Source organism: Desarmillaria tabescens (genome assembly GCF_030435595.1).
Source record: "Desarmillaria tabescens strain CCBAS 213 chromosome Unknown EV420scaffold_65, whole genome shotgun sequence".
Taxonomy (NCBI): Eukaryota; Fungi; Basidiomycota; class Agaricomycetes; order Agaricales; family Physalacriaceae; genus Desarmillaria; species Desarmillaria tabescens.
The window spans coordinates 48,819-74,156 of NW_026848364.1; the positions used below are offsets into that span (position 1 = coordinate 48,819).

The 25,338-nt window shown below is 48.3% G+C and overlaps 11 protein-coding genes across 11 annotated transcripts; 7 read left to right on the forward strand and 4 right to left on the reverse strand.

Annotated features, from left to right (window-relative positions):
• Positions 1-2,025: 2,025 nt before the first annotated feature.
• EV420DRAFT_1752344 (isoprenoid synthase domain-containing protein) lies at positions 2,026-3,276 on the forward strand (the record flags this gene model as incomplete). Its single annotated transcript, XM_060480402.1, has 4 exons — positions 2,026-2,198; positions 2,264-2,601; positions 2,652-2,738; positions 2,869-3,276. The coding sequence occupies exons 1-4, from the start codon at positions 2,129-2,131 to the stop codon at positions 3,274-3,276; spliced, it is 903 nt and encodes a 300-aa protein (XP_060324227.1). The 5' UTR covers positions 2,026-2,128.
• A 1,354-nt stretch (positions 3,277-4,630) lies between these two features.
• EV420DRAFT_1768864 (uncharacterized protein) lies at positions 4,631-5,047 on the forward strand (the record flags this gene model as incomplete). Its single annotated transcript, XM_060480995.1, has 2 exons — positions 4,631-4,946; positions 4,998-5,047. The coding sequence occupies exons 1-2, from the start codon at positions 4,664-4,666 to the stop codon at positions 5,045-5,047; spliced, it is 333 nt and encodes a 110-aa protein (XP_060324228.1). The 5' UTR covers positions 4,631-4,663.
• An 814-nt stretch (positions 5,048-5,861) lies between these two features.
• Positions 5,862-6,519, reverse strand: EV420DRAFT_1649724 (uncharacterized protein; the record flags this gene model as incomplete). The annotated part of the gene is made up of 4 exons (XM_060478352.1): positions 5,862-6,017; positions 6,070-6,194; positions 6,251-6,349; positions 6,402-6,519. The coding sequence occupies 4 exons, from the start codon at positions 6,517-6,519 to the stop codon at positions 5,862-5,864; spliced, it is 498 nt and encodes a 165-aa protein (XP_060324229.1).
• Positions 6,520-7,421: 902 nt separating this feature from the next.
• EV420DRAFT_1485380 (uncharacterized protein) lies at positions 7,422-8,746 on the forward strand (the record flags this gene model as incomplete). The annotated part of the gene is made up of 5 exons (XM_060470205.1): positions 7,422-7,492; positions 7,692-7,882; positions 8,057-8,129; positions 8,153-8,182; positions 8,323-8,746. The coding sequence occupies 5 exons, from the start codon at positions 7,422-7,424 to the stop codon at positions 8,744-8,746; spliced, it is 789 nt and encodes a 262-aa protein (XP_060324230.1).
• A 960-nt stretch (positions 8,747-9,706) lies between these two features.
• Positions 9,707-11,274, forward strand: EV420DRAFT_1079278 (isoprenoid synthase domain-containing protein). The gene is made up of 4 exons (XM_060465703.1): positions 9,707-10,128; positions 10,195-10,532; positions 10,593-10,760; positions 10,813-11,274. Exons 1-4 carry the CDS (start codon positions 10,047-10,049, stop codon positions 11,218-11,220), a joined length of 996 nt encoding a protein of 331 aa, XP_060324231.1. The 5' UTR covers positions 9,707-10,046; the 3' UTR covers positions 11,221-11,274.
• Positions 11,275-12,925: 1,651 nt separating this feature from the next.
• On the reverse strand, positions 12,926-14,078 carry EV420DRAFT_1578675 (uncharacterized protein). The gene is made up of 4 exons (XM_060474572.1): positions 13,715-14,078; positions 13,604-13,664; positions 13,462-13,554; positions 12,926-13,416 (listed from the first exon to the last, which is right to left on the reverse strand). Exons 1-4 carry the CDS (start codon positions 13,797-13,799, stop codon positions 13,233-13,235), a joined length of 423 nt encoding a protein of 140 aa, XP_060324232.1. The 5' UTR covers positions 13,800-14,078; the 3' UTR covers positions 12,926-13,232.
• A 1,562-nt stretch (positions 14,079-15,640) lies between these two features.
• EV420DRAFT_1315342 (uncharacterized protein) lies at positions 15,641-17,244 on the reverse strand. The gene is made up of 6 exons (XM_060468655.1): positions 16,782-17,244; positions 16,605-16,727; positions 16,456-16,548; positions 16,153-16,408; positions 15,885-16,093; positions 15,641-15,832 (listed from the first exon to the last, which is right to left on the reverse strand). The coding sequence occupies exons 1-6, from the start codon at positions 16,856-16,858 to the stop codon at positions 15,730-15,732; spliced, it is 861 nt and encodes a 286-aa protein (XP_060324233.1). The 5' UTR covers positions 16,859-17,244; the 3' UTR covers positions 15,641-15,729.
• Positions 17,245-18,385: 1,141 nt separating this feature from the next.
• On the forward strand, positions 18,386-19,786 carry EV420DRAFT_1079361 (uncharacterized protein). Its single transcript, XM_060465704.1, has 7 exons — positions 18,386-18,539; positions 18,594-18,711; positions 18,760-18,882; positions 18,933-19,025; positions 19,079-19,334; positions 19,393-19,601; positions 19,655-19,786. Exons 2-7 carry the CDS (start codon positions 18,614-18,616, stop codon positions 19,755-19,757), a joined length of 882 nt encoding a protein of 293 aa, XP_060324234.1. The 5' UTR covers positions 18,386-18,539; positions 18,594-18,613; the 3' UTR covers positions 19,758-19,786.
• Positions 19,787-19,934: 148 nt separating this feature from the next.
• On the reverse strand, positions 19,935-21,122 carry EV420DRAFT_1079375 (cytochrome P450). Its single transcript, XM_060465705.1, has 9 exons — positions 21,082-21,122; positions 20,973-21,027; positions 20,768-20,924; positions 20,571-20,710; positions 20,423-20,518; positions 20,354-20,364; positions 20,281-20,305; positions 20,211-20,222; positions 19,935-20,151 (listed from the first exon to the last, which is right to left on the reverse strand). The coding sequence occupies exons 2-9, from the start codon at positions 21,002-21,004 to the stop codon at positions 19,977-19,979; spliced, it is 648 nt and encodes a 215-aa protein (XP_060324235.1). The 5' UTR covers positions 21,005-21,027; positions 21,082-21,122; the 3' UTR covers positions 19,935-19,976.
• A 55-nt stretch (positions 21,123-21,177) lies between these two features.
• EV420DRAFT_1578687 (uncharacterized protein) lies at positions 21,178-22,231 on the forward strand. The gene is made up of 2 exons (XM_060474573.1): positions 21,178-21,702; positions 21,776-22,231. The coding sequence occupies exons 1-2, from the start codon at positions 21,582-21,584 to the stop codon at positions 22,192-22,194; spliced, it is 540 nt and encodes a 179-aa protein (XP_060324236.1). The 5' UTR covers positions 21,178-21,581; the 3' UTR covers positions 22,195-22,231.
• A 277-nt stretch (positions 22,232-22,508) lies between these two features.
• On the forward strand, positions 22,509-25,025 carry EV420DRAFT_1768872 (uncharacterized protein; the record flags this gene model as incomplete). Its single annotated transcript, XM_060480996.1, has 12 exons — positions 22,509-22,674; positions 22,732-22,899; positions 22,959-22,976; positions 23,039-23,113; positions 23,169-23,249; positions 23,301-23,336; positions 23,398-23,593; positions 23,644-23,700; positions 23,736-23,985; positions 24,035-24,223; positions 24,282-24,389; positions 24,441-25,025. The coding sequence occupies exons 1-12, from the start codon at positions 22,599-22,601 to the stop codon at positions 25,023-25,025; spliced, it is 1,839 nt and encodes a 612-aa protein (XP_060324237.1). The 5' UTR covers positions 22,509-22,598.
• Positions 25,026-25,338: the final 313 nt, after the last annotated feature.

Here is a 25,338-nt window from a genome sequence, read left to right on the forward strand (position 1 = left end):
TTTGGTGAAGACTCTGGTATGTTCCGTGGACCCATCATCCACGCCCAGTATATTTATTTTATTTTAGAGGTGTACAGACTTCTGCTTCTGGAAGAACAACTGCCCTGTCATCAGTGATTACGCTCCTTGCTGTATCTCCTTGACTTGCCAACTTTTAGTTGAACTAGGCTGACTGACATGATGATCTTTCATCTGGTGTTGTCCATGTTCGTCTAGCTTGGGATCCTCTCTACATTTCTGCTGTGGTTTCTACCTTGGGCAAAGGATCTACCCTGACCATGTACGTCTTAACGAAGCATCGCAGATACTCATTGTCTGATCGCATTTATTTTAACAGTGTTTTTCTGCATTGTTCTCCGTATGCCGTTCCTAGACTCAGAGTCTTGTACTTAGTTTTGTACCCGCAACCTGTCATGGTGAAATTTATGTGATTCGAGGAACATTCTAGTTCTTGTATGGGCAAGGTTCATCGGCGAAGGCCCAAATTCATCTACGCCTATAGTCCTCAATGCAACCTTCTTCACGGACGAAAATCCAAGACATGAACCGATCTTTTACATGCACTACAGCTTAAAGGCTATATCAGATTGCTTATTGGGCAAGCATCATGTTGGGTCGCATGTGTCTCAAGCACAACAGAAAACAACTAACGGGGTTTACAAAAGAGGGCCCTCGGAAATGAGGTGGAACGTTGGTAACGCTGTATGGGAATTCCACCGTGACTGACTGGCTATCCATACATTCAAAATCTCACACGATGCCTATCTAATTGTTATACTATAACTGTTGGGATTTGCAACTTCAAGCTTGTACTAGAAGATTCCCGAAGCTTCGGCTTACTCATTTGTCACGATACTTGGATATATTTAGTACTTTAGGTAGAATATTCTAGATACTTTTCGTAGTATATAAGGAGCTCATTAGGAGCTCTAGTAGCTAACAATTAGGTATTATTCCTACTGCAAGCCTCCCACTGCAATACTGCCAACAATAACCATAACATTAGTACACTGGTTTCATTGTCAGTTTAGCCAATCTTTTCAGGATGTGACCACGGATGAGAGTCATCTCTTTAAGATATCTTGCCGCAGAGTTGTGGTATCGAGGTGGCTGAGCAGTGGAGATGTTGCAGCAGACCAGGTATTGCTTTTCTCTTTGAGGTTGCACTCACACCTGTGCGTGTTTGTATTTGGCCTTAGGGAAAGTTGCAGTCACGGAGGTCGGTTCTGACAAGCGCATTCACTCTGATCGGAATATCTTTCTGAGCAAATTTCGTGGCAAGAATGAGGGTGAGCTTCTCCAAGGCTGCTTTCGTCGCGCCATATACTATTTACATAGCTAAGTTTTCCTAGAGTCCAGCTGGAAGGCAGCAGTAGGACACATACACACCCCATTCCGGCAGCCATATGGCAACAGTTCTTGGAGCTAGCCAGGCGCCGCTCCGCAGTTCGTAGACTAGGATCGAAGGCTACGTCTCAACCCCTCCAGCGAGGAAAAATAAGTTAGAACTAACTACAAGGAACCAATCGGTAACTTACCAGTACGGGGGTTTCATGTGCAACCCCAGTTATCAAGTTCGAATCCCCACGGGTATGGCCTGATAGATGGGTTTTGAATGTCTGGACCCGGGGCCCTTACACCCAACCTACTTCGCTCTGATTTCAGGCCGGGTTATGGTCAGACTTTAGACATCTGAGTTTTAAGATGATCTAGTTAGCTGTTCACACCAAAAATAACCCAGGAACAGGTACAACCTCATGTACTTATGTATGGCACCTTCGGGCGAAACCTTCTGTACTTTCGGAGTTTCGAGGCTAACAACACTATAAAAAAACCCCGGTACGGTGTCTCACTACGCATCAAATAACAGTGTACCGCAGCGAGGAGATGGTGTATTGAATGTATAGTTTCAAATGCGAGTGCAGCCAATCGGAAACTAACTTAGTCAGTGAGAAGAAGGTCTACCGAAATGATATTCAATGCATCTCGGAGCAGTAACTAGCCTTCAATGCCACTCATTCGTCGGTGTTTGTGCAGTCATTCGGAGCTAAGAGTCAAAACGAGTATACATTGAACTTGAACTTGACGGACCTTTATATTGTACTCAAGGACATCCCACAAGGTGACAATGTCTCTTTCCCCTGAAAACACAAGTCTTCAGCATCAGGGAGTTCAACCTCAGCCTTCCTCCCTATCTGGTATGCTCTTTTTCTTGAACGTTTATTTTCTCGACTTCAAGTTGACCTTTCCGCACTTTCCTTAGGGCATGTCAAGTCCCCAAACCCCACAGGCCTTCAACAGACTACTGAATGCATAATCCGATCTTTCCTGCACCAGTTCGACACCACCAGCTTACCCTCTGTCTCGAATCCCGCACTTGAAGATCTTTGTATGAAAGAAGCTGAACGTCGGGGATACGCCCTCGACGCGCTCAGGCCTTACTTAGTGACCTCACTCAACATCACTGCCTCCGCGTACCATCATCTCGAGGATCTTAACGTCAAAGTGTACATCGTCATGTTCACCGCGTTTGCGATATACTTCGATGATGCCTATCCTGATGACCCTGACGCCCTTGTCGGAGTCCCTAATTTTACCAAGGTGAATATTGATGTCTGATATCTAAAATCCCATCAACTTCTCCTATGCAGTACTTTGCGTCCTTAGAGAAGCAGCCAAATAAGATGCTCGATGATTTTGCGAAGATCCTAGCAGAAACCTCTCAGCTGTTTGGCGAAGTCACTACTGATTTCATTATCCATGCGGTCTTCAAGTTCATGACTGCGTTGATTTTAGAGATAAGGAGTGAATCTAAACCGGCGAGTAGTAATTTTCACTCTGGATATTGATTTACTTACTTTGTGACAGACACACAAGGTTGACAGATACGCTATATATCTTCGCGAGCTAAGCGGACTTGCCGAGGCCTACGCCGTATTCATTTTCCCTACCGAGATGCCATATACCGTATATGTCCAGGCTCTTCCTCTCCTCCGCGATGTCATCAACTTCATAAATGACATCACCTCATTCTACAAGGAGGAGTGTGACGGTGACAACCACAACCTTATATCAATGTTGGCTGAAGCCAACGGTGAGGCAAAGACCAAGGCTCTTTGCTACTTGACGGAGAAATGCATGGAGGCACACAAGAGGACGTTACTTATCTTGTCGCCACACAAAGAAGCGCACGAGATGTACAAGGAGTTTGTGAAGGGATACTTGGCATATCATTTGGGTGCCAAGAGATACAGACTTAACGAACTGAACATTTAGCCTGTCGATTGCGAGGATGTATATACTGGGGAGCTGTGATATTCATATTTGATAAGCAAATAATTGGATGGGCATTTGAGCGAGTGAAGGGATCCGTACATGGTGATGAAGCCGTTTCCGTGTATCCGTGACCCGTATAGTCGAGCCTAGAAGATCTGCTGACGTGACGACAGCAACTCGAACTTGTAACATCGCCTCTACTCCAGTACTGAAGGCACTCACGTCCCTGCATGTCTCTTTGCCAGTATCAGCGCCACTGACTCCAAAGTATCCACCCAAATCGGGATACCCTCCCAGCAAAGCTCGCGCCCAGAACGAGGGTGAGCATTTCCAAAGTGGCTTCTGTCGGACTGCATGCGAGCGAAGTGGAGCGGGCCCAAAACTCGAAAGGAATTTTTGCCGTTGATTCCTTCAATGTGCCTGGCCCTGGCCTTGACGCTTTCTTCGTCTGTGACGGAGTCCATTTGGATTCTGCAGGTACATCAGAACGAACGTCATCAAGAGAGAACGGCTGCTTGCAAGACAATTGATCCTGAGACGTCTGTAATTGACGGCGTAGCTTAGTCTAACACGTTTGTCTTCACCCAGAGATGTATACTTTTGCTCCGTTGCGGCAGAGGTTTCAGCAATGCTGAACCCTCTATTGACGAGTCAACTGTGAGTCGCGCATGAAAGTCAGGTTACTTACATCCCTGTCCGCCTGCCTGTAACAAAAGCTATGCGTCCGGACAGCGACAACACGGTAGCCACATTAATATCTGCCATGTTCGGGAAATACTGAACACTCTCTGGACACGGTCCTTCAGTCTTATTCAGCGAAACTGTGTTGGTGTCGGATACCGCTGATCTGACCTTATTGCAAGACCATCCTTTTCCCATAATGGTCAGCATTATGATTCCAGTTCGTGGGCCGCGATCTTCTTCCACAGTCATTACGCCAGCAAAAAGACGAAAAAAAACGTGGATATAGGTGCTCTATGAGCCCAGGTATCTTGAAATAGAAGCTTGAGAACCGTTTAGGTGAGTTCGCGACTCTCCCAGCTCACCGTTATTGTCGTGTCCTATCAATCCACCCGAGCTAAGGGCAACACTGAGGACCGCATTCATCTATGCGCTGGATTCTGCTAAGCTCACGCCTGTATATTGTCGTTGGTATCAGATGCGAGGCTTGGCTTGCAGTACCAATCAATGGATGCTTCCTTGTTAGCTGAGGGAAGAGAACTTGAATGGATAACGAAGACGCGAAGAGCAAGGAAGTATGGTAGGACGGCAAAGGACGGCAGGCAGCGTCCGAGTCGGAGTTTCAAACACGGCTTGAACTACGACCACGACCACCACTGGTACCGTCTATACCACCACGGCCCTTCATTTCTTCTACCTCAAAGCCATGTCCTACCCCAGTGAGGCGATATATTCTCACATCGAGACAATGGACCGTGCACAACGCAGAGAATACCGTAACCAACTTTTCAACGAAGCCATACACCTCAAGCTCAAGCGTGAAATAGAACTCATTATGTCCTATCAACTTATCCAGATCATGCGATCCGCCCAAGACGAAATAGCCCAGTCTAAAAGCTATCGACAGAAGCGATCTCTTCTTCGCCAACTGGCGGCAACACTCGAGGACTTCAAGCCAGGAATACGTGAAACGTTTGGTGAAGACTCTGGTACGTTCCGTGGATGCGTTGTCCACGCCTAGTCTATTTATCTTATTTCAGAGGCATACCAGCATCTGCTTCTGGAAGAACAACTGCTCTGTCATCAGTGATTATGCTCCCTGCTGTGTCTCCTTGACTGGCCAACCTTTAGTTGAACTAGGCTGACCGACGTGCTGATCTTTCAACTGCTCTCGCCCACATTCTTCTGGCTTGGGATCCTTTCTCCGTTTCTGCTGTGGTCTCTACCTTGGGCAAAGGATCTACCTTGAAAGTTTGACCGTCGGTACGTCTTAACGAACCCATCGCAGATACTCATTGTCTGACCGCGTTTGTTTTGACAGTATCTTCCCACATTACTCTCTGTATACTTAGTGTCTTGTGTATCCGCATTATGTCATGGTGAAATGTATGTGAATCGACTCGGAGAACATTCTGGTTCTTGTGTGGACAAGGTTCCTCGGCGTGAAGGTCCAAGTTCATCTACATCTACATCTAGTCTCAACGCAACCCTCTTCGACAGACGAAAACCCAAAACATGAACCGATCTTTTAGTTCAGGTAATGAACTTACCGGGTATGTAGCTGCGTGATTACAATCCCGTCTGTTTTGCCTTGCTTCATTCTGGTCACGACGGCGAGGTTACGCGTAAATAAACCACTTCTCCAGTATCGCAGTAATCGCGTTGTTGTTCTCATTAACCTGTTTGTACTTCTGATGCTCCGCCTTGAGGTTCGACCTCAAGGCCTCCAGTTCACGCTCTGAAGAAACCTTGTAATCATTCAACCTATCTGCCTGCCGCCTTCTCCCACAATTTCTGAGCTGTCTCTTGGGCCTACCTTGACTTGTTGCCGGGAACCGATTTCGACGATGATGGTTTCTACGCTGTAATGGACTGGGGAACTCCTCGACGTACAGACGCGCAATTTAGTTATCTCTACTGTCCAGAACGTAGGAAGCTGCCTTATCGCTCACCTCTGCCCAGATTTCGCCCTCTGCAGGTGAAGGAGTCTTGCGTTTCGCGTAGCCTTGCTCGTTTTCTCCTGTTATCCGTGCCGTTTGGGGTTCGTCGCTGTGTGAGGTCTAGGAATGACGTTTTCTGTGTGCAAACTGAGCATGATGAGCACTCACTAACGATAGTGGCAAGCCCCTGGCCAATGAAGAGATTCAGGATGAAGGTGGTATCCTTCGATTTTGGATAAGGTCGTGACTTGTGGAAAATATGTTCGAAAGCCTTGGGGTCGCACACTACCAGGACGTCTTGCTGAAAAATCGTTGAGTTAACTGTGACCACGAGAGACAGAGAGCTTGATTACCCCAAAGCAGCCCCCAACACGATAGTGTGCCATATTCCCTACGCCAGTTCGTTTCGAGATCACCAGCATTATCTTGATTGCGGAGAACGCGTTCGTGGCCTGATTGGTATCGTGTATGAGCCCATGTTTGTACCAAAATATGGTCGTTTACCTAGCCAGAAAGAGGCCGACGGTGGTCCCTTGACGTACTTGACTGACGGTCGTCTGAACCATCGATAAAGCAGAGTGCTTACGAGGAGCGATGCGATCACAAGAGTTAATGCGACCATGTGAAGAAAGAACTGCGGCTCTTGGATTCAGTGATATACTCCCAGCTTTAAATAAGATGCTGCTATAATTTGACGATTGAATGAAGGTTCGCTGGGTAAAAAGACCTCCCTGAGCTAAGCCTCGGAGTTCATATTGACCGAACATTCCATAAGACGAGAAGAATGGTAACCATCCCCCTCGGAACTAAGGCTCTGGGGTACTGCACTGTTATAATGGATGGAAGATAGAAGATTATGACGGTTATCCCAAGGTTGTTCTGTTGAATCCTCAGTGCATGTCGTATCTGGCTACAACCTTGATGAAGTCGCACCGGGAAGACAAGCCGCCTCAAACGCTTTACAATGAGAGACCTGTATTGGACATGTTGGTCAGTAACTAGTCCAGCGGAGCAATTCACCGATCAAAGCGTTCGCTCTGCGCTGCCTGGACATGGAGCATTCTCGCAACATTGCTCCTCCGAGGATTGTTCCTGTCTGCAGCATATCCGTTTCAATCATTAATACTGACTTATCCGTGGGCTATTCAGGTGCATCCTGCTCCATCAAATTCGTACAAGATGCCTGAAAATACATTTGTGAGCTTTGCCACGACACGGTATAAGTAGAGCCTTTTAGAATATGATAACGGACGTACGCCAACGACGAGTGAGGTTAACACCCATTGATGCCTCCGAGCTTCACGGGAAGGCACGATAAAGCTTCTTCAAGGAAGAGTGTTTACGTGCATATGTTTTCAGTCTGAGCAAACGAGTGAATCTTGAACCGTTAGGCAAAGATGTAGTAACGACGGAAGAGGAGGTAGCATAAGCCAGCAGAATCCTTGTCCTTGTCCTTCAAGGTTTAGAAGTTCAAGATGTCAGCACCCGTACTCTCCATGGGTCAGAGAGGAAATCCTGGGCACCATGTTCGCGCTGGTGACCGTCATAATAGAGGCTCTGGTTCTTCCGAAGCAAACACCGGTGGCTAGGACAAGGTATTGTAAAGGATGATAGTGTACGGTCTCTTCAAACAACGGAGCAGGGTAGAGCGGCAAAGGATGGCATGCAGTGTCGGAGTTTCAAACACGGCTTGAACTACCAACTTTACCACGCCCTTTCTTCGACCTCAAAGCCATGTCATACCCCAGCGAGGCGATAGATGCTCACAAAGACAATGGACCCAGCATAACGCAGAGAATCCGACCAAGTTGGCGACGAAATCGAATGCCTCGTGTCCTATTCACTTGTCCAGGTCATACGATCTGCCGAAGATGAAATGGCGAGGTCTAAAGACTATCAGCGGAAGCAATCTCTTCCCTGTGAACTGGCAGCAGAACTCTTGAACCTCAAGCCTGGAATGCGTACAAAGTTTGGTAAAGACTCTGGTATGTTCCGTAGACCCGTCGTCCACGCCCAATATATTTATTTTATTTCAGAGGCATCTCTTCCGGTACCATTATGGGATATTTTGCGACATTCAAGGCACTGCTATGTTTAAAAAAAGTGAGAGATAGTGTCTCGTGGTACATTCTTCTCAATCTGACAAGAAAAATTTTCAGACTCAGAGTTGCTTCTCGAGTTCACATGGGCTATCCAGAAACGGGCACCGGCTGTTGAAGTATATCTAGCGCTGTTATTCCCTTGCACCCATGCAGGAGGGTGAAGGTGAATGGCGAGGTTGCGAGGTTCGTTACCTGCAGTGGCACGGTGTTGCTACTAGTTTCCTCTGACACGAAGTTGCATCACCCCTACCTTCATCGGTCCAAGCTTCTGCTCGACGTTCCTGGCCACACTGTGATAGCCCTGTTCCATTTTTATTTCCCAGGCAATCAACGTTTGACTGTCTAGCTGGACTCGCATCTTACTATCGCGGGACGCCGTCGGACACCGATCAATGCAAAGAGAGAGTCTCAGGAGAAGACATGGTTCTTGAACAAATGTTGAATCAGAATACGAAGGCAGCTCCCAATTCCTTCTTTATTGTCTCACACAGCGTTGTTGGTCTGGTTATCGGTACCGTGGTTAAGACGCACACCGTTCCTTTGCTCTTGACGCGGAAGACTTCCACCACCCTCATTACCGCTGGCCCGCATTGTATTAGCAACGCTGTTGCAAAAATTATCGACCGCCATACAACAACAATAGAACGTAAAGTCCATGGAGATGTCTCATTTTTGGGAAATGAATGTTTGAAGCCAAGAGGCGTGCTAGCCGTATTCCTCCCTCCCACATCATCGGAAAAAGAGTAGGGCATTCTTCCATGCATCGTTGTCATTACGGCGATAAACACATTTGCGATACTAGAGGGCTAACACGAATCTGTGAGTATATATTAGCGTCAAATATAGAGATACCTACCTAAGTTTTAGGGTCTGTCCACTTTCCCGTTTGGAAGCTACCACGGTCTCGCATCCGACGCGGTTGCCATCATATCTCCTGTCGGTACCATGCCTCCAGCGTGTTTTAGGCAACTACAGCGTTGCATCGCGACTTACGCGAAGACGAGTCTAGCTTGTGGTGGAGTATACGGCTATCGTACTTCTCAATTCATTTCTGGGCTAGCGTGTGAGAAATCAATTGCAAGGAGACGGTTTTGGCGTTAGCCTGAAAATCGTTCTCGACTACCCTTCGTCGGATATAATGCTAGGTTCACGGTGGTGGCATTGGATGTCTCAGCGCGTCAAACTTGTTTCTCCGGAGTATTCGCACGTAGTGTGGAGAACCATACATCTATTCCTTCTGTCTAAATTCCGCCGGCTCTTGAATGACGCTGCAGTACTATCCGTGAGCCATGGCCAATGCTTCATAATACGAGCGGCCCCGAGTGGACATTTTTACTCTGATGACCCTCGAAGAGGATCAGTGTGATGATGAATGGCAGAATGGCGATGTCTTCGGGAACTGCATTGTCGGTAGTTTTTGCTGATCCTGCTGTGACTCGGACTTACTTTCCTCAATGAAAGTTTGCCCCCCCCTTTGTTTGGCCCTTAATATCCACCTCGTGCGACGTGGACCTCAGCTCTCAAACCCACTCCACCGTTTTCTTGTTCTTCCAGATGATCATTTTCGTAGCCATTACGATTTATCTGGAAATCCCCGGAATGTGGGATTTCTCGTCACACTACAAGCGCCGTACGAGACGTGCGACCAGTGACAAAAAGAGGGGGCTAGTGTATAGATGGCCGTAAAATGAACACCGTGGAATCTCAACGTGGATGCTAACTTCGATCCAGAGCAACAACACCACGCTATTCCCTGCCGGTAGGCCGCCTATCAAGAATTGGGCTGGTTCACGAGCAACGCCATTCCTTCGCTCTGGTTTCCGCCATCACAATTCTCGCTATTTGTGCAGTTATTGACCTCCGGGGAATAAACGATTCCGGTAATAAGCTAAGTATGGAACATATGCATGAAGGCCTGATTTCAGACGCGTGACGTTCTCGTTGGTGACTTCTGAGAGTATACATTGAAGACGAAACTTCATATGGATTCCTGTTGTATCGATACCTTACGTCGAAGCCTAAGCAAGTCACGTCCGACAAATTAACAATGGCTCCTTCGCGCGTTGGCCCTCATACTATCCAATGCCGAAGACTTCGATCCTGGGCTTCTTCTCTGTCGAATCTAGCCGGTATGGTGTTTTTGTCTATGCCGTGCTCTTCTCTGCACTGACTTTCCTTTTGTTTATTCCTCTCAGGACGTGCACTTGGGTTGCCAAACCTTCCGCGGAGACAGACCACTGAAGACATAATGCGCTCTTTCTTGCACCATTTTGACACCACTAACTTGCCACCTGTCGAGGATGCCGCACTCGAAGATCTTTGTACCAAAGAGGCTGAACGTCGAGGATATGCCCTTGATGCGCTTAAGCCGTACCTAACGGTTGGGCTTAACATCACTGCTTCGGCGTACCACCATCTAGTCAATGTTGACGTCAAAGTATACATCGTCTTCTTTACCGCGTTCGCCACATACTTCGACGATGTCTACCCTGATGACCCCGACGCCCTCATCGGTGTTCCTAATTTTACCAAGGTGATATCGATAGGTCTACTGGCAATGGATTCCACTTACAAGTGATTCCTTCTTGGACAGTACTTTGCTTCCTCGGAGAAGCAGCCAACCAAGATGCTAGACGACTTTGCTAACGTCTTAGCAGAAACCCCTCAGCTCTTTGGCGATGTCGCAGCTGATTTTATTGTCCAAGCGGGCCTCAGGTTCATCACTGGCTTGATTTTAGAGATACGCAGTAAATCTGAACCGGCGAGTAACCTTCACTCTCGCATTTGGCTTTCTTACTTACCGAAGATCGTAGACTCATAAAGTTGACAGATACACCGTATTTCTTCGCGAGCTCAGTGGAATCGCTGAAGCCTACACCATCTTTATGTTCCCCAAAGACCTGCCGTATAACCTATACGTCCAAGCTCTTCCCCTCCTTCGTGACGTCATCAACTTCACAAACGACATCACTTCATTCTATAAGGAGGAGTGCGAAGGTGAAACGCACAATCTCATATCTCTCTTGGCTGAAGCTCGCGCAGAGCCAAAGAGTGAGGCACTTCGCTACGTGGCAGAACAGTGCATCCAGGCGCACGAGAGGGTCTTGTGTATCTTGTCACCGCACCAAGAAGTGCGAAGCTCGTACGAAAATTTCTTTAAAGGGTATATGGCGTTCTATCTGGGAGCAAAGAGATACAGGCTTAGCGAGTTGAACCTGTAGTTTGGCATTCAATCCGAATGTGTATGTTGATTTTGGTGTGATAACTGAGTTACGCCAAATTGAGCAAGTTCTAATATTCCCATTCGGAGAAATCATTGAGTGGATCTTTGATTCCCGTGAAGGGGTCTATGTATGGGGATGGTCACTACCGTGTGTTGCCAAACGGGTACAGCCGAGTGTAGGATCAGCAGTGCTATGATTGCCGCCGGGTAGGGAGGACGATAGATATACATACACTGCTCGCCCGGTGCCGAGGCCTAGGAAAACGTGAAGGTATCGCAAGCAGCTACTTACTATGAATCTTTAGCGTGACGGTAAGTAATTCAATCTCTCAAATAAATAAAAGAACGTGTTTAAGCTCTGGTCCAGTTTATCCACATCCATAAGATTCGGAGCTATGTTCCTTCCACCTACTACTTAAGTTCTAACCCTCCGCTGACTCCCATCTTTCTCCGGGTACAAACAAAAAAAGGCGTTCAAGACGCCACAACGACATCGGTCAATACCTTCGCAACGGTGTTGAAGCGACCCCGAGTTCGCGCCAAATTCTTTGCGTAGAATTCGCGTAATTTTTTCCGCCTCAGCCGGGAACATCTGATGATATCAAAGACTGCGGAAAGAAATACAAGGGATCGATACCACGGCTCCATTAAGAAACTGAACTTGAGCATGTAGGAATGTGCAACCCCTTTTCGGCTGAAAGCCCTGGTGAAGAAGTGTTCAATATGTATCCAGCTCAATGCATTTTCTTAGTGGTACCGCATTAAGCTCCTTCCTCTTGAGGATCTCTCATGATGATGGTTTTAATATCAATGGAGCATGGCGATCAAGGATAACAGGAACGAACTCGACGACTGTTTCATCGTCCATCGTCAATCTCGTCAGTACCTAATACCGGCGCCTGCACTCTTTGGCCAACTCTTACGGTTGTTTATCTTCGTTGCGGTCGTAATAGCAGCAACATGGTAAGCCGAAGAAATCACCAGTACATTGCGTGCCTTTTAAATCTCCGGACCGTACTTCGACGAGGACCGGGTCCGGATATCTTGGAGCAAGTTTGTATATGTTGGCGCCGCATGAAGAAGCTCGCAAGGCATTCGAATATGTTGGAAGGTGATATTTAGCATTTCATCTGGGTATAGAGAGATATCAACTTAGCATAGAGGGCCGCTGAGTGAAAGGCCTCAGAATGGTAGCGGAGCTATGATAAAATTGGTTTGGTCTGCATTTTGGTCTGTATCATTAATATAGTGATACCGACTTCGATCCGAACTGAACTGTCGACGGTTACAGCGCCTGACCGGCACACCAGTCAGTTATATGCGTCTAAGTCTAACGAAAGTGTCTGTATACATGAAGATGAGTGTTACTCCATGGACAAGAAACGGAGTGGCAAACGAGACACGGGCCGTATTTTCTTTCCGTATGTGACGATTGAGACGAAGAAAATGGAGTGCGATGTTCTCTTCTCTTGTCCGGAGCATGCATACTGACACCGAGCTGATACATTCATTTTGGCGTCATTCTGGTGGTGTTAATAGTTCATGTCATAAGCTAACCGAAGTTAACCTTCTCCTAGGTCCCATTACCGGGCCTCATTTGGCCGTCACAGAATTCACTTTCGCGTATCAAACGTAGCCAAAGTGTAACAATAGCGTGTTTTTGTGAGGCACCCTTACCCGCTTCGAGTGACTTTGATGCTTTGGCCGAGACGAATGATGAATACCAGATCCTCCAACTGGGGTATTGAGCCTAGGAGGGCCACCACATCATCAAATAGTTAATTCAGCACCTCCTTGTGCAGTTGTTTACAAACTAAATAGAAACCATGAAACAATTTGATAAGGCGAAACGACGGGTAAGAATTCGTAAGGAAAGCGAAGTTGGTGGGCAAGATCAGAGGTGGTAACCCAAGGGTCAGAAGACAGATAATTGATCCCCCAGTGTTGACATGTTTTGAATCGCTATAACCAAGGGAAGTCGCACAGTCGCACTGTGACACTTGCTGTGCCTTAGGGGCGGGAATGTGCTCCTTTGATGAGGAGGGGTTGGAAAGCACGGACGACGAAGAATGGGGCGATAGTGTTTAGCGCGAAGATGTCGGCCCAGTTCTGGAGGGTCTCGGGTTCGAAAGGATCTGCCGTCGCAAACTTCGCCATGAAGTCTGGGTCGCGAAGGGAGCTGGCGAATCCGGCACTACAGTGATGTTAGCGTAGGAAATTGACAGCACCACGGACGAACTTGTTGATGAGGATATCGAGCTTTCCATCGATTCCTTCGATGTGTTTGGCCCCGGCCTTGACGCTCTCTTCGTCTGTGACGTCCATCTGGATTCTGTATGTACATCAGAAGCGAATATCGTAGGAAGAGAGCAGCTGCCTACGGGACCGTTGTACGCTTTGGCTCCATTTGCAGCAAAGTTTTTCGCAATGCTGAAGCCTCTACTGACGGGTTGAGTCAATTGTGGATCACGGAGAAAAGTCAGGACACGTACATCCGTACATCCCCATCCCTCCGCCTGTAATCAAAGCTATATGTCCGGTCAGTGACAATACCGTAGACACATTCAGGTCTGCCATGTTCGGAGAATGTTGGACAGTCTCTGGACATGATCCTTTTTATTCCAGCAGTCTAACTGTCGGTGTTGGGTAGACCATTTGTAAGACCATCCTTCTCCCGGCCCATGATGGTCAGTGTTATGACTCTAGTTCAGGCCCGCGAGCTTCTTGTGTGAAGAAAGGAAGAAAGTGCGGAAACAGGTGCTCTATGTGCCCAGACATCTTGAAATACAGGCCTGAGAACCGTTTAGCTGAGTAAATTTCTCTCGCAACTCACCTTTATCATCGTGTCCTATCAATCCGCCCAGGCCAAAGTCCTACAACAAAAGCAACACTGAGGACCATGTGTGCTGGATATCGCCGGGATTATGCTTGAACTTCATGGTTCGGATCCACTGTGAGATTTGGATTGTGGTACAAATTGAAGGGTGCTTCAGCTTCCTTGTTAGCTGATAGGGAAGAAATGGCTTGAACAGATAACGAAGACGCAGGAGCGCGGTAGAGCGGCAAAGGACGGCAGGCAGCGTCGGAGTTTCAAATACGGCTTGAACTACGACCGCCACCACGACCTTTTATTTACCACACCCTTTCATTTCTTCTACATCAAAGCCATGTCCTCCCCCAGCACAGAGACGGATGCTCACATCGAGACAATGGACCCCGCACAACGCAGAGAATACGACCAACTTTTCAACGAAGCCGTACACCTCAAGCTCAAGCTCAAGCGTGATCTCGAACGCCTCATGTCCTATTCAATCGTCCAGATGATGCAATACGCCGAAGCTGAAATAGATCTGTCTAAAGACTATCGGGAGAAGCAATATCTTTACTGTGATCTGGCGGAAAAAACTCCGGGACCTCAAGTCAGGAATTCGGAAAGCGTTTGGTGAAGATTCTGGTACGTTTCTGTGGATACTTTGTTCACGCCTAGTATATTTATTGCATTCCAGAGGCGTACAGGTATCTGCTTCTAGAAGAAAAAGTGGTCACTTATCGGTGATTATGCTCTCTGCTGTATCTCGGTGACTCGCCAACGTTTGGTTGAACTAGGCTTACTGGCGTGATGGTTCTTCGTCTGCTCTGGTCACCAATCTTCTGGCTCGTGATATTGTCTCCCTTTCTCCTCTGGTATCTATTCTGGTAGCTTGGCGGCTGGTGCGTCTCGATGATATATTGCAGATGTTCATTGTCTGATGTTTGAACAGTGTTTGTCTACATTATTCTCCCTATACCGTTCCTGAAAGAGTCTTACACCTAGTTTTGTACCTACATCATGTCGTGATGAAACCGAACCTTCTGTAATGTCATGATCTTAGCTTGTCCTTTGGTCTGGGCCGAATTGAAGGTCTGGCGCACCTCAAGCAAATGAATCGTTGTAGTAACTGTTCAATGTTCATGCATTCGTGCTCCATGTATGCTATAGAAACGTCTTCGTACGAGGCGCCAACAATAGCGCAGGCAGTACCTCGCTTGTTGCGAGCGTTAGCGAGCATACATCGAATATACACGAGGCCCCGCCAAACTCATTCACCAAGCACGAACAAAGACACGCCGGGCGGATTCCCGCCTCCTCTAGAATCGTCTTTTTTGCTCGCATCTTCTTCAATTCTCTATGGATTCCTCATTACCGCGAGATTCAGGTGGCGAAAGTATGTATGCATTGTTTTGCAGCATCTCAACGGGCGTCAAGTTTATCACCGCTAGTCTATTCTTTTCTGTTTCGCCACTGTGTTACAAGAGCATGACTCGGGTCGACACGAGATTCTCCCACATACTGACGCTAACGCTCACTCCCGTGGGTCCCCCCACTATCCAGATTTCTAATGGGGATGTCTTTCAGCACAACACCCTGTCAAATAGTGGCCACATTCCTTGCAGGATGTCTACAGGGGATGGTAGTGTTGGAAAGGAAAACAAGTTTGATTCCATGCAAGATCAGATGATCAAATATTCAAGGATTCACCAGCGATACTCCACCATCGACGCTCAGAACTGTCCCGTTCGTATAATCCGACACAGCCAAGTAGACCGCTGTCATTCCCATCTCCGCCTCACTAGAAACTCAAATCAATATCCATTCTCACCCGAGAGCCTGAAAACACTCACGTCCCTTGCCTCTTCGCAGGAATCGGCGCGACAAACCCAGGCAATGGCTTGGTTTTGATCGATTCCAAAACCTCAGGACTAACCAGCTCAGACGCAAACAAGCCGGGCGCCAGTACATTCACCCGAATCGGGATATCCCTCCCAGCAAAACTCGTAGCTAGAACAAGTGTGAGCTTTTCCAAACCAGATTTTGTTGCAGTGTAGGCGACCTAAATCAGGGTTTAGCTTAGCTAGACAAGCTACTTAAAATGGACGGCATAGCGCATACAGAGCCCATGGGGCCCAATGTGTTTATCTTTGCCCCTGTGCTGCTGACATTGATGACGCTTGAGGTGCCTCGGACACGGGACTGAGCTCCTTTGACGAGGAGGGATTGGAAGGCGCGTACGACGAAGAACGGCGCGATCGTGTTAAGCGCGAAAATGTCAGCCCAGTTCTGTACGGTCTCGGGTTCAAAAGGATCCTCGGCAGCGTATTTCTTCGCGACGAAGTCTGGGTCACGAAGGGAGGCGGAAAATCCGGCACTACGAAGATGTTAGCGTGGGGGTCTAAGAGGAACACGTAGACGAACTTGTTGACGAGGATATCGAGCTTGCCGTCGATTCCTTCAATGTGCTTCGCCCCGGCCTTGATGCTCTCTTCGTCTGTGACGTCCATCTGGATTCTGCAGGTGCGTCAAAGACGAATAGCACCATGAGGAGAAAACAGCTGCCAGCCTACGGGACAATGGATCCTGGAATGCCTGTGACTGACGTTGCAGCCTGCTCTAGCACATCCAGCCTACGTCCAGTGATGTATACTTTCGCTCCGTTTGCAGCAAAAGCTTTGGCAATCATAAATCCTCTGTCAGATAGAGTCAAGCATGAGTCGTAAAGAATCGTGAATCAGAGAACATACATCCCTGTTCCTCCGCCTGTAACAAGGCCTACTCGACCAGACAATGACATCACTGTAGCCATGTTAAGATCTGCCATAGTTGTGGAATGCTGAAGCTGAATGGCTTCTGGGACACAGTGCCTTTTTATTCCAGTGGGTCGTTTGCCTAGATGACATAAACTCTGGTCTTATTCAGCGAGAGTATATCCCGGTGTATGCGGTAAATGGTGGGTTTTACGTTGCGAAATAGCCCGCATTCCCTCATGACACGGAAGTTCTTGTTCTCGGGCCCGAAATCCTATTTATCGGCTCATGGACACAACATTGTGTCAAGAAAGGAACCTTCGTAGTGATTATTCACGCTCTTCCACGCATGTCGTCGAAAGGTCTTTGTGCGAATACGGAGAAAGAGTGCAGACACAGACACCATATCGTCTGAGAAACCTTGAAACAGAAGCCGACTGCGAGTGAAAGGTGAGTAATGGTAGCAGTGATCCCATCGGCAGCTTCATCATCGATCTGCGTAATCAAGTCAACGTTCCGGGCCATGCTCCTTGATGGGCAGCCACTGGTATGAGAGTGTCCTCGGCAATCCAGTCAATGACGGCCCGTCACGCCAAGCTAGCTATGTACGAGATATACCATAATCTTCGCCCGGTGTTGCGTACACCGTCACCACCTCTTCGATCGTTCCTTTCGTGCTCTTGGTCGGGGGGCACTGAGCTCTGCCACATTCTGTCCAGATGATTTGATAGTTTCTTCAGATTCGATAGTAACCACGGTTTTGGCACTGAAAAGAAAGACACAAGTGTCCAGTGGGTGGAGTTTTTACTTCAAGAATTCCAGTTGTTGCTTTTACAGTCTTTGTCAGGCACATTCAGACCAGCTGAGTGTCTTCTCGTTTCAAAAAGTTCTTCAGATTCGGCGGTCACAGCGGCTCCGAGGCTAAAGAGAAAAAAATGAACATCCATTCAACGATATTGGTTGTAGTCAGAATGGTATTTCAAATCCGGTCCGCTGGCCCGCCACTGCTTCCTACCCTTTCCTACCTGCCATCATGGACTCCAGTAGTCCTGTGACAGTACCTTCTATGTGGCAAGCCGACGATAGAAGCAGCTTGCTCCATATGCAGGATGGTAACGAGACTAGGGCTCCGGCGGACCAGCGCAGCGCAGGACGATTGCCTCAACTTGCGATACATCTTATTATATTCCTTATTCAGTCTAAGTTCTCTCAGCAGCATTCGCCAACGCAAACCCAGAACCAGAACCGACCTCTTACACGCACTACAAACACTCGACGATACCAAAATTACAAATTACCTGTTGGGCGAGTGCATTGGATGGGCGTCTGGATGGATACCGGTTTACAAAGGGTTCTTCTGGAACACCAGAACCGATAAATGCCACACATGGAGCTGCCGCTAGACCAGCTGAGAAGTGACAGTCTGTTCAGTTTAAACGCGACTGTTAGCACGGTTTCAAACAGGACTTTTCTTGCTCAAGTGCCATTAAAAGGTGACTGATCCAATTTATTTGACGCGCACTCATTCTGATTGAAAATTAGCCCGTAACTCGCCCTTCAGTCGAGTTCATTTATTCACTACCCTGCTGGCCGAATCCAGACTATCGGAACATTGAATACTTCTAATTGCAGCGTCCGAGTCCGTGAAATTGTTCCTCCTTGGCATAGAAGAGCATGAATAATCACAACGAAAAATTCCTCTTCTGACACAGTAAGCGGAGCGTCGGGTCTGAGAAATTTGTCAAGTTGCTGACGGTACGGGCGGAATGCTACTTCACCAGGGTCTAGTCGTACTGAATAATACCACAGATACCATTATAAAAGAGACCATGCACAGAGATTCCCAGAACATGGCAGATCTCAGCGTTACCACAATGATGTCGTTGTCTGGACGAGTAGGTCTCGTTACAGGCGGAGGGACAGGAGTGTAAGCGTTGGGTTTCTCGATTATGATTTGCGGTTGATTCTTCAACAGAGGACTTATGATGGCCAAAGCCTTCGCTGCAAATGGAGCGAAAGTATACATCACTGGGCGAAGGCTGGATGTCCTAGAGCAAGCTGCTGCGTCAGTCACAAGTGTCCCGGGATCCATTATCCCGTCAGTGATTCTCCTTTCTGTAGGTTATTCGTTGCTAAACGTGTACACAGACTCCAGATGGATGTTACCGACGAAGAGAGCGTCAAGGCTGACGCAAAGCATATTGAAGGAATCGATGGCAAGCTCGATATCCTCGTCAACAAGTTTGTCCATAGTATCCTTAATTCTCCTCTTTCATATGCCAATCTCTTTGTAGTGCTGGTTTATTCTACTCCCTTCGCGATCCAGATTTCCTTGCGAAAAAGATCGCAGCGTCAGATCCCTTTGAACCCGAGACGGTACAGAATTGGATGGACATCTTTGCAGTAAACACCATCGCACCGTTCTTCGTTGTCCGTGCCTTCCAGTCCCTCCTCATCAAAGGAGCGCATTCCCGCCCTCAAGGCACCTCAAGTGTCATCAACATTAGCAGCTCGGGGGCAAAGATAAACACAACAACGCCGATGTTTTGTGTATGTGCTCTGTCGTTTCCTTCAAGTTTGACCCAGGACTAACTAAGACTTTGCTTAGTTGGCATTGGGAACGACGAAAGCAGCCCTGGAAAAGCTCACCCTTGTTTTAGGGACGAGCTATGCGGGGAGAGGTATTCCCATTCGGATGAACGCGCTCGAACTTGGTTTGTTTCCATCGCAGATGAGTACTCCTGAGTTCATGGAAATGGTCAACTTGGACCCATCACCTGGGCATGCGGCTACAATACCTGCAAGGAGGGTGGGAACGTGAGTATGTTCGGCATATGGAGAAGATTGGATATTGATTTGATTCTTACTAGTGACGTGGACATGGGGAGGGCGGCAATCTATTTAGCGGTATCTGACTATACCAATGGAGCGGTTTTGAGTGTTGATGGTGGGGTAACGTTGGTCAATCCTTAAGAGTTGATCATCTAATGAAATTGTGCGACTTCTTTCTTTACGGAGCTGGTATACGAACACGGCGAAAGAGCAGACACATGTGCCCTAAGGGCTGGGAGACCCTGAGACAGAAGCTCACTGCGAGAACAACCCATTTAGCTGAGTAATCGTAGCTGCATTGACTTAATCAGCACATAAGCCTCAGTCCTAACGTCGTTTCAAAGCTACTACTATCATTAATTACTGTAACACTCTCACCCTTAAGGGCACCTGAGAGCCTAAGTGCGCCTTCCCCTTCACAACGGGTACAACAGCCGGCGAGCCAGGGAAATGAAGAATCTCAACGCCTCCCTCAGGCAAACTGAATTCGAAGTGTAAAAGCAGGTTGGCTAGGATTGTTTGCATTTCCATGATCCTGGATGTCACCAATGGGTTTGAATGAAACGAAACTCGGAAGAGGAGGGAGGTACATACGCAAACCGCCACCTATGACAGGAAGAGGATCAGCAGGAGAACGAGATAGATCGTAGTAGCAGTTACTTACCCGATGCATGAACGAGATCCAGAGCCTGAGCGTCACGTCAGTTGGAGCAAAGGTTCGCTGAAAGATAACTCACTAAATGACATCCTAACGTCCCCCCAAATAAGTGTCGAGAGCGCGCACACGAAGCCAAGATTCCACTCACAGATTAGCGTACACACCCAGTGATACAGGTAATGTCTTGTCCAAAAACCGAGACGGGTTCCATTCCTCCGCATCGGCTCCCCAGAGAGATGGCAGACTAGAAATGGTTCGTGTCAAATTTACGTTGAAGCGAGATGGGAAGAGCGTACCGGTTGTATAGATAAGCAGAACAAGCAAACGTCTGCCCCTTGGGTACTGCAAGCGTCTTCCCTTCGGAGAGAGGTAGAAAATCATCGTGAGGGGCGGTACGTATAAAGGAATGTATAATTGGGTGCAGACGAAGAATTTCCTGTCACCAGTGATCAGCGCGTGGATCCGACAGTAAGCAACGTCTAATTGTGCTCACTTTAATTGCGGCGTTCAAAAATGGCATAGGGTCGTAGTCATTCGATTGTTTGAGCTCTGCACGGATTATGGACTGATGCTCAGGATGCATGGCGAGTTCGTATAACAACCAGGACAGACTGGTGCTCGATGTCTCGAATCCGGCAATGACAAAGGTCCTGGAACGAAAGTGAAAGGCTTAATCCGACGAAGGAAATGCAACAAACATTAGCTGTGCCTCGATTTCGTCATCCTGCATAGTGCCTGCTAAGCGCGCTCTCGCTAGAGATGAAACTGTATTGATAGGCACATATCAATAAAAACCAACGAACCAACCTAGAATATTGACAATATCTCTATCAGCGTCTGGCGCCGGGTATCTGCGGCTTACCTGGACATTACACCCCGATTTCCGTGGACTTCCAGGAATTGCAGTGAAATCCCATGTACATTGATTTGCATTCATTTACATTACTGTACAACGATGTACATGACTGTGCATGGCCTTATCCGTACCTGATGACACCTTTGCCTATGCCGATAAAGCATCGCCTCCGTGCCTTTTACCATCATACCAAATCACCGCCCGTGAAATGCCATGCAAAAACCTTCCCAAATGACTTTCGTGTACATTTGTGTACTTCAATGTACTTCCATGTACACTTGTCACGTTCTATCACGCTCTCTCGATCAGTAGGTCCAGAAGCCTGTGTCTACCGCACTTTCAGGTCCCCTCTCCTGTATCCCCTGTTTCAGCCATTTGTCCCCATTCGCTACCCTCCCGCACGAAATCTCTTAAATCAGTTGTTTCCACTCCCCCTGGCTGACAATGCACCATGTTGGATAGTAGCCGCTCTCAAGAACAGACTTTGGAGGACCAAGCCAATGAAGGCGCTGCAGCAGTCGACTTTGAACAGGACAGACAGCCACCACGGATGAACGTGGTGACCATTGTGGGTATGTTACCAACCTTGTTTGCTGGGGAGTAGCAGGACTGACTGGCTGATCTCATTGATTCTCGATTCCGTAGGACAAAGAAGCCCCAATCATGGTGCCGGCGGCGACCTCTCGATGCAGTGGGCGATCTCGTTCTGTGACATGCTTTGCGTCAGGGCATCGCAAAATGCCGCCCGTGTTAGGAGTCGTCGGCTAGTTTCGAACGTGGTGGTGGAGAGAGCATGGGCTGCCATAGGGGAATTGGTTAGAAGTCATCCCAACCCCAACGCGGCGGTACAGCAGTCCGCTTGGAGGGTTGATCCCTATTCGCGCATGATCTTGAACGCCCGAACCACGTCGACCCCAGCAACAGTACGAGGCGATTGGGGGGAGCAGGTGGGAAAGCAGGATACAAGCGAAGGCATACACAATTCGATCAGGCGCACAAAAGCGCATCTGAATAGTGGCGAACATCGCCATGAGACGTTACATGCCGCAACTGGCCATAGCTAATAGTAGACTGTAGTAGAAAGTAGCCACGCATCATGCCGACTTCGGCATGACATGTCATGCGATGTCACTGAAATACTGGTTGCGATTTGACTCCCGCCTTGCATCGTGCCGTGACAGTAATGTCGGCCATGTTTCCGCCTGGACGTTGTGGTTGGCGGCTGTGTTGTAGACTCCACCCTGGTACTCCACCTGCCCCGGCACACTGTCGTGCAGCCTGTCAACGCGGGGCTGTCATCCAGATCACAGATATGAGGAGATACGACGCTGCATGAATATTGAGGCACAAGATATGAAATCGATGTGAAAATCATGGACGAGGCGGGAATGCATATTTAAATGCCAGGAACGAAATTGGTAGTGAATACCCATCCTCTGAAGTGCAGAGGTGCATCGTAACGGTCTCAATGCAACAGCTTCTGCTTGGCGAAGTAACACGCTCTGGTAGGACTATCCGGGCGACAGCAAGGCTGCGCGACTTAGGTACGGCGACTCATCTTCCCTTGTTGAACAGTGGGCTAATGGGATGTGACTGAGCAGATGCGACAGCATTGTGGGCCAGTGATCCTCCCAGTTCAGATTATGATCCCAGCATGCACCCCGACCCCGACGATAGCAGTGAAATTGGTCAGAATGAGGGAGATTATACCGTGGACGGCAGTCCTTCTGTTGGGCATGATTTGGACGCGAGTGTGAGCAGGGATTCAGGTTGGTCTCGAGCCTTCAAGGCTGCGTTCGAAGCTTTCGTTGACAAGGAGCCCCCTCAGATCAAGTAGTAGGGGCAGGTTAGCAATTCTGTGTGTGGGTTAGGGTGTGAATCTAGGAGGATCTGACTTTATGATATCAGGTTCAGTCGGCTATGTGAACGACGATATTGCAGATCCACAGGAGGCGGAACTGGCTATTGAGCCAGAAACACTAGGTGCATAAGATTCCTAATCTGCGGGTGGTATTTGTTGTTAACACCCTGCTTACAGACTTGTCAACACTGTTCAATGGGCTGCGTGAGCATTCTCCTCCTGAGCCTGATGAGAGCTTGGACCCGGACGAGGTTCCGCGTGAGCAAAGCTGACCCGGGGAGGCAACAACGACATCGACGACCACGGAAGGCGTTGTAGCTGGAGAGGCTGGGGGGGTGTCATTAGGTGTGTTGTGCTAGTGCTCTGTCATAACTTTGTATGCTGAGCAATAGAGGCATTTTGCCAGACCTGGCCAATTTATTCGCGCAGCTGCGAGATAACACCGTTTCCCAGGACTCTTTCGCAACTGGTACCAACTTACAATCGGAGACTCAGCTCACGACGTCCTTGCTGCTGTTCACAGAAAGCTCATCCGTGCCGCAATCACCTTGCAATGCTATGGCAATTGATAACGATGCGCTCGATGATATGCCTTTGCCATCGTCCGACGATGAGATGGAAGATCAAGATGTCTACAACGAATTCCTACCAGAGGCGTTCCCAAACCAACGCATTTGAAGGACGATGTGAGCGGAACTGTCGCTTGGCCGTGCGTGGGATGGACTAACATGCTCTCTACCTCAGATTTGCAGAGGTGACTGTTTTCGTCGGGTACGAATCGTTGGATAGATGTACCAGTGTCTATGTCGAACGGGGGCTGTACATCAACGTGACAGATGACCCTGTCAATCCCACAGCGAGCATCAGTGCATGTGACTTCGTCGATCTTTGTCTTGCTTTTAAGGCGGATTTCAGAGGGACTGCTGGAGCGCTGTCGCACTCTGGAAAACCGTACGGGACGTCTGGTAGATCAAGTGCTGAGAGACCAGTTGCCGTACATTGTTGGGACCAACAACAAACCACTCTCGCTCACTGCTGTGCAGGCGACAGTGGCGGGACAAATGTTGTATCAAGAACTTGGTCGACTGGACAGGATCTTAGATTCAAGCTTGGACAACCTCCGCGCACTTCCTTGTTTAGATTGTCCTGAAAAAGAGCAAGTCGACGCCGCTGCAGCGACGTGCAGTGGAGTGGAGAGCCTGCCGTGCTATGTAATCTATCTGACTTCGCCTGTAAGTGTGCGGTGTTCTGGTGGGCTGGGAGACAGCGGTTCTAACAGATCTTTCTCAGGAATGGGACAGTACAGGAAACCTTGAGTCGGGTGCAGCATCTGCTTCAGTGCCTGCGTCTTCATCCGCAGGCTCAAGGTCCGAGGAAGTTACTGTTCGTCGACGAGCGGTGCGTGGCATGTGAATCAGATTGACCTGTGCTCAAGCGTCTTTCATTTAGCTGACTCCCTGGATTGCGGTGCGCAGTCGGGAGGAAGATTGGCCATGGTGGGACACTGTGTTTCTGACGATGATAGACGTCTTGGTTACTCTGGGAACGAAGAACTGGAATTCGACGTATAAGCGTTTTGCAGCGGTTCAGGTGGTTGTTGCCATCTCGGAAAAGTTAGGGCTGGTGGTGCATGGTTGGGGGCGCAACAACAGCCTCGTCCCCATGCAGACTTGGCTGCTCGATAGGATGTCAAGCCGTCCGGCACGATATCTCCATGTCGAGTGGAGGACTTTCCAAAATTGGGTTTCAGCGCTATGGAACGATTTGGAGCTGGTGTATCGGCATCTGGTGAAACGCATCACAGATAACTTGCCTCTCAGTGTGGACAGCGGTCGAGTGTACGACCGATTGAGAGTGTGGTATACGCTTCCTCTGGCGGATGCAATGACCGGCGCGTATACCCCAACAGATCAGGAATTGCTGGTGCTTAAGGATACGACACCGTATGAGAGTTGGACTGTGCTGATTGCTGCGCAAAGAGTGGAGGCTAGGAATGCCTCTTCTGGAAGTGGGAGGGGTACAGTAGCGCTTTAGAAGAGTTAGTTAGAGAATATATACCACAAACAGAGAATCATTAGTTTAAATTTTGTTATCTGCTCCCTAGTCAGTCCAGGAGGAACATGGAACAGCAGTAAAGATGACCTTTTTCTGCCAATTAAATTTTGCTGGGTTCGAGCACCTCCCTCCAGCTAGGTCACGTATCGTACATTGGGAAATGGGGAACAGGGGGCATACGTTGGTTGAGGAACAACAACCGACATCGACCTTCCGCATACGTCAGTATCTTGTGAAAATAACTAACCTCCATATTATCCAGGTTGTTGGACGTCGATACGTCGAGTTATAG

Coding starts and splice junctions, on each gene's coding strand:
- EV420DRAFT_1079278 (XM_060465703.1), top strand. CDS start 10,047: ATGGCTCCTTCGCGCGTTGGCCCTCATACTATCCAATGCCGAAGACTT. Junction 10,129..10,194: donor TTCTCTGTCGAATCTAGCCG/GTATGGTGTTTT, acceptor TATTCCTCTCAG/GACGTGCACTTGGGTTGCCA. Junction 10,761..10,812: donor TACGCAGTAAATCTGAACCG/GCGAGTAACCTT, acceptor CGAAGATCGTAG/ACTCATAAAGTTGACAGATA.
- EV420DRAFT_1578675 (XM_060474572.1), bottom strand. CDS start 13,799: ATGGCAGACCTGAATGTGTCTACGGTATTGTCACTGACCGGACATATA. Junction 13,665..13,714: donor AGGGATGGGGATGTACGGAT/GTACGTGTCCTG, acceptor TCAACCCGTCAG/TAGAGGCTTCAGCATTGCGA. Junction 13,555..13,603: donor CCAAAGCGTACAACGGTCCC/GTAGGCAGCTGC, acceptor ATGTACATACAG/AATCCAGATGGACGTCACAG.
- EV420DRAFT_1315342 (XM_060468655.1), bottom strand. CDS start 16,858: ATGGCAGATCTTAACATGGCTACAGTGATGTCATTGTCTGGTCGAGTA. Junction 16,549..16,604: donor ATTCCAGGATCCATTGTCCC/GTAGGCTGGCAG, acceptor ACGCACCTGCAG/AATCCAGATGGACGTCACAG. Junction 15,833..15,884: donor CCTGCGAAGAGGCAAGGGAC/GTGAGTGTTTTC, acceptor TTGAGTTTCTAG/TGAGGCGGAGATGGGAATGA.
- EV420DRAFT_1079361 (XM_060465704.1), top strand. CDS start 18,614: ATGCACAGAGATTCCCAGAACATGGCAGATCTCAGCGTTACCACAATG. Junction 19,335..19,392: donor CAACAACGCCGATGTTTTGT/GTATGTGCTCTG, acceptor GACTTTGCTTAG/TTGGCATTGGGAACGACGAA. Junction 19,602..19,654: donor CCTGCAAGGAGGGTGGGAAC/GTGAGTATGTTC, acceptor GATTCTTACTAG/TGACGTGGACATGGGGAGGG.
- EV420DRAFT_1079375 (XM_060465705.1), bottom strand. CDS start 21,004: ATGCAGGATGACGAAATCGAGGCACAGCTAAT. Junction 20,925..20,972: donor GAAATCGAGGCACAGCTAAT/GTTTGTTGCATT, acceptor CTTTCGTTCCAG/GACCTTTGTCATTGCCGGAT. Junction 20,711..20,767: donor TTTTGAACGCCGCAATTAAA/GTGAGCACAATT, acceptor CACTGGTGACAG/GAAATTCTTCGTCTGCACCC.
- EV420DRAFT_1578687 (XM_060474573.1), top strand. CDS start 21,582: ATGTTGGATAGTAGCCGCTCTCAAGAACAGACTTTGGAGGACCAAGCC. Junction 21,703..21,775: donor GAACGTGGTGACCATTGTGG/GTATGTTACCAA, acceptor TCGATTCCGTAG/GACAAAGAAGCCCCAATCAT.